The following is a 5,479-nucleotide window of genomic DNA, read 5'->3' on the forward strand; positions in this document are numbered from 1 at the left end:
GCTCTCAGTTTATAATCTGTTATTTATTAGCTGTGAATCTCATTGAAAGTTAGATTTTAAAGGATAGAAAGTATTTTTTTTTTATAGACCTGAATTTTCTTCAATGCAATAGGAGTTTGATATATCTATATATTTTATGCTACTAAGGTTATAGTTTTCATGTTAATATTTTAAGTTCTTTACCATTGCAATCATGAACTCTTACTCGCAACATAGTCTCAATCTTTATTCATCATGGTACAAATTCATCAAGAAAATGATAAAAAAGATATGCAATATTTTTTTGAAAAATATAAACTAATCGCATATGGTGGTATCTCTTAACTGAACTTATGCTCTAATATTTTTACCAAAAAAAACTTATGCTGTAATAACATTAGCTACTCATGCATTTGCATGGGACCATTCACCAAGTAATTTAACGCCGTAAGATATAAAAAAAATGACTAGTAACCTTTGGGTCATCAGATTAGGAAAAGAAGTTGATATTTTTGTTCATTTTAATATCATTATTGATTATACGAGTAAATTTGAAATCATGCAACGTTATCTGATCATCATCATCATCATGGCAAGAGGCCCTTGGAGCCCCAAGAAGGGACTACCCCTTACATCAGCTTCTATTAGCTGAGCACGGAGGAAGGAAAAGATCCAGACCAAGTTACCTCCATCACCAGAGAGAGCCGCCAGACCGGCCAACCGATCAGCGAGCTAGTCTCCCTCTTCATAGACATGCAGTCGGGAAAAGTCGGCAAATAGTGCCTTGCCTTTGTAATTCTGAATCACGAACTTTGCTCTAGCCTTAGAAGTTTGGACGCTCCATCAAATTTAATATAGGAGCTCCAGATGCCAGAGTCTTTGGGTCTAGGCAAGGCCCTGGTCTGTAAATACTTCTTGGGACATCAAGGGCTTGATGTCGAAAACCTCCCTGTTCCTTCCCTTCCACAGCTGCCATAGGATATATCCCATCATTTTGGACCTCAGCTTTGCAAAGAGGAAAGCCAATGCCTGTTGAGCAAAATGACTATGAGATAAGAATGGATAGCAAATCATCAACCGAACAGACCTTAATTACACCTAACACAAGTGACAAAGATTGGAGGGAGGGACGTGTTGGGAAAGGTTGCATTGGGCTAGGAAGGAGAGGCAGAAAGATGCATGCCATTCTGAGTTGGCTTCCACATGAAGCAGAGGGCGCTATGGCGAGCCAATTGAGGATGCTCGTCGAAACAACAACATTAGAAATGATATGCACAGGCGTGGAGCATAGCACTGGTTTAATCAATGTTGCTCTCTACCAGCAAAGGAAAGGTGCCTCTTCTTCCAAGCATCTAATCCAGATTTTATTTCAATCTTGATTTATTGCAAGTATGTTGTATTTAACTTGGTATCTTTAATAGGCCCAATAAAGAGGTAGGCTCAAAGGTAAGTCTGGCATGAGCTTTGAGTAAAGAAATAAAATATTATCTCCAGATATTATCCTTTCATATTGACTCAAAAATTCTCCATATACTTGCTTTCTTTTATGATAACAAGCAAGATGCATACACGAGGTACATGGGTAAAAAAATAAAATTAGGGAAAAACCAAAAGAGAAGAATATAGAGTCAGCAAACCCACTTTTTCTCAACTTGTGTGTAGGGATTCAGGAATCCTGATCTATATATATATATATATATATCTTTGATTTATCAAATTTTTCTCAATATCTTTCTTTCTCTCCTCTCATATTAGTCATGTAGAAAGAAAAGAGATTACAGTTTCTATTAGGCGCACATAGATAATTCTCTTGCCATGTGGCAAGAGAGGATTCGTGTAACTCACAAGATTCGTTGCCATGGTTCATTAGATTATGAAAATGCCGCAACAATAATTATGAGCCAAATGAAATTTCCTTGTGCCCATAAAGGGAGTCAATTTTTCTTAAAAAATATATATTCTATTAGCAATAGCATAATGATCAAATAACAAATATGCTACATTATCTTGATAGACATAAATTCATATCTACCATGATATCAATTGATCATGTGATATTAACATGATCTAGAGATTTTAGGATCTTTAATTTACTCTATTAAACAAAATTTTAGTTTCTTAATTTGAAGTAATAATTTCCTTTTTATCATGACCATCGATACTTCAATATGATCTGCATTTTTCTAAAATAATGAGATATTTTGTCTTTTTGGAGAATTTTGGTAGCTTTTTGTGAGAGCAGTTGAAGCCAATCAACATTATAATTTGTGTTAGTAGCACTGACCCCACAAAGGCAGCCTTAATACGAAGGACTTGGGCTGACTTGGTGCATTACTACGTACTGCTTAAAATAAAAGAAATAAAGAAAGACTCAATCAAGCAAATATGATAAATAATCTCATGATATACATATAATGCCATAAAATCTTAATTTGGTATAATGAAATAATTATGGTAATATTATGATCATATAAGATGTATATTATAATATATTACATATTCTTAATACAGTATAAATATAAAATATGATTAATATAACATAAAATACAATCATTAGTATTAATAACATGATAATAACACAATATCAATGTAATATATATGTCAAATACACTATTTATGTATAATATATCACGATTGGATATGTTATGATGCGATATGATATGAGATGATATGATGTAATATAATATAATACATGAGCTGATTGTAGTGAATATCGATCGATGTTAGTATCTTGAAACCTTTTCCTCATGAAATAGATACTAGGTATGGGTTCCCAAGTCAAATTCATTTGCTTCTACTCTATCGTCTTATTTATTCCTTGGCATTCATCTCGAAAGTATCGTGGACCTCAAGGGCAGTCGCCTTCAAGAATCAAATTTCTTTTCCAGTGGGGGGGTGGAATAGTTTAAGGAAGTTTAGTTCACATAAAATTAGTAACTTTGACTTCAAAAAGGTGTCATGGGATTGGATGCCAATAGTATTACTCCGAAGATTGCTTTTCAGCTGTCACATGCTCTGATGCACGTATAGATTGGAAGATGGCCACCGTACGTTAGGGTTGACTACTTTAAAATATCCATATCCAAGCGAACCACATAAACAGAGGAACGGAAAGCAATTTAGCTCTCGTGCCATGATCTGCCACCATTTTCTCTCTCTTTCTCCTTTTATTTTCTTTTTTATTTTTATTTCTACTTTGATACATATCTTTCATACACCCAAATTAAAATAATTTCTGTGTACGTATAAGTGCAAGCTAGCCAAGCTAGTAAAGTTTTGACAATCGTAGGCCATCTACATTAGCCAAGTCAATTGGGCCGCGTCAAATCCTACAGTGGATAACGCGCCACGCGATCCCTGGCGTTTAACCAACTCCCGATTACGCGCTATCCACCGTGCATATGCTCCGGGATTTGCCCTGGTTCACTTGCACCTGGTGCATGCAACCGGAGAAATGTGGGAGAGCGTAATAACCCCCTCGCTTGCGGACCTTTCTATCAAAAATTAAATAAATAAATAAGTTTTATTTGTTAGTATTCCCGCCCTAGGTAGGCATAACCATTAATCTGAATCTCGCAGACGAACACTTTGTCCCCCCACGTGACATGCATTTCTTGAGAGATACTGACCGACGCTGCCACCTCCTCCACGTTACCGAATAATACTCCATGTACGTGACCCCTGAGAATACGCATCGCGAGTATATAATATACTGCCTCCATGCATGTTCAGATCAGGCACCCACAGTACATAGGCTTCTTGTGATGGCAAAGGTTAGATTGCCACAAGCTCAAGCTTTGGGATGATTACCCTACGTAAACGCGTCACGAGTCAACTACGTACATGCACGCAAAAGTTCCTATAAAAGGAAGCGCCCCACCAAGCCACACCCATCATCCAAACCCAAGCCAATCGGCAATAAGTCATTTGCTTGCAAGATCGACTGAGTCGATGGCTCGATCAGGCTTGGCCGTTCTCCTGGCTTGTGCCGTCCTCATCCTGGCCGCGGCCAATGCCGCCCCTTGGAAGCCCAAGAAGGTGAAGTGCCACGACAGGAAGGAATATCCCACCTGCATCCATCACCAGTACTGCCCGGCGATGTGCCCTAGATCTTGCTACATGGACTGCCAGCTTTGCCGTCCGGTTTGCAGTGAGTATCGATCCGATTAGTGGTCTCCCATCTTCGTCCATCTCACATGCATGCACCATTATTTACCTCGTATCACATTCTGGTACAGGTTGTGACAAGGGTGGTTCGGTGTGCCAAGACCCCCGCTTCGTCGGCGGCGACGGCATCACCTTCTACTTCCACGGCCGGAAGGATCGCGACTTCTGCCTGCTCTCCGACTCCAACCTCCACATCAATGCCCACTTCATCGGGAAGCGAGGCCCCAACATGACCCGAGACTTCACCTGGGTCCAATCCATCGCCGTGCTCTTTGACGATCACCGTCTGTACGTCGGTGCCCAGAAGACCGCAACATGGGATGATGCTGTTGACCGCATCGCCATCACCTTTGACGACGAACCCATCTCCCTCCCGACCGAGGAGGGTGCGAGGTGGCAGTCCTCTGTCGTGTCCATCGTTCGATCAAGCGGCACAAACGCAGTCACGGTGGAGGTGGAAGGAATGTTTAAGATCACCGCCAACGTGGTCCCGATCACGGAGGAAGAGTCTCGGGTGCACCGATATGGTGTGACGGCCGATGACTGCTTTGCTCACCTCGATTTAGGATTCAAGTTTTATTCTCTGACCAACAACGTGCATGGGGTCTTGGGGCAGACATACAGAGAGGGATACGTTAGCAGGGTGAAGATATCATCCAACATGCCGATCATGGGAGGCGAGGACAAGTTCTCCACATCTCATCTCCATGCCGCTGATTGCAAGGTCGCACGCTTCGGGCGTGGGGATGCAGGCATCGCATTGGTTACGGACCCAGCTGATGTCAAGTGTTCGAGCGGCATCACCGGCCGTGGAATCGTCTGCAAGAAATAAGGGCCATGGTCGTCCATACGATAATTATATAAAGTCATCGTGCATCCATAGTATGATTTACACAACAATTAATAAGGATCTTGTTGTAAGCTTGGTAATTATGAGCTCACGCTTTTAGTTATTAATAAGGAGGCACATATGTAAATGTTGATAATTGATTTGTAGGCTCCTATGGTCCAGTCGCAACTAGCCGGAGCACTGTACGCCTGGTAATTTCACAAATAAATGTTTCATATCTGCATAAATCTTTTACTTTTTTCTTTTTTGTCTGAAACTATCTCGGGATATCTTTTCCTTTTCTTGGTTTCCTGGCTTATATGCTGATGTACTGCAAGTGTTGATGGCTGACTTACGTACAACCGTGGTCCTCATCTAGTTCACCAGGAATGTTGTTTCTAACTTTAGGTGGAAAGAGCATTGCATCTACTATTTTTTTTTTGGCCTTTCAAACTCTCTAACATATTCATGTAGCACAAAATCCTCTATGGCGTGGGTTTTTTT

General features: G+C 40.4%; 1 protein-coding gene across 1 annotated transcript; it reads left to right on the forward strand.

The window, feature by feature from the left end:
* Nucleotides 1-3,888: 3,888 nt before the first annotated feature.
* On the forward strand, nt 3,889-5,216 carry LOC105033879 (uncharacterized). Its single transcript, XM_010908845.3, has 2 exons — nt 3,889-4,129; nt 4,218-5,216. Exons 1-2 carry the CDS (start codon nt 3,931-3,933, stop codon nt 4,976-4,978), a joined length of 960 nt encoding a protein of 319 aa, XP_010907147.1. The 5' UTR covers nt 3,889-3,930; the 3' UTR covers nt 4,979-5,216.
* The last annotated feature ends 263 nt before the right edge of the window (nt 5,217-5,479 follow it).

This window comes from Elaeis guineensis, chromosome 9, assembly GCF_000442705.2.
Source record: "Elaeis guineensis isolate ETL-2024a chromosome 9, EG11, whole genome shotgun sequence".
NCBI lineage: Eukaryota > Viridiplantae > Streptophyta > Magnoliopsida > Arecales > Arecaceae > Elaeis > Elaeis guineensis.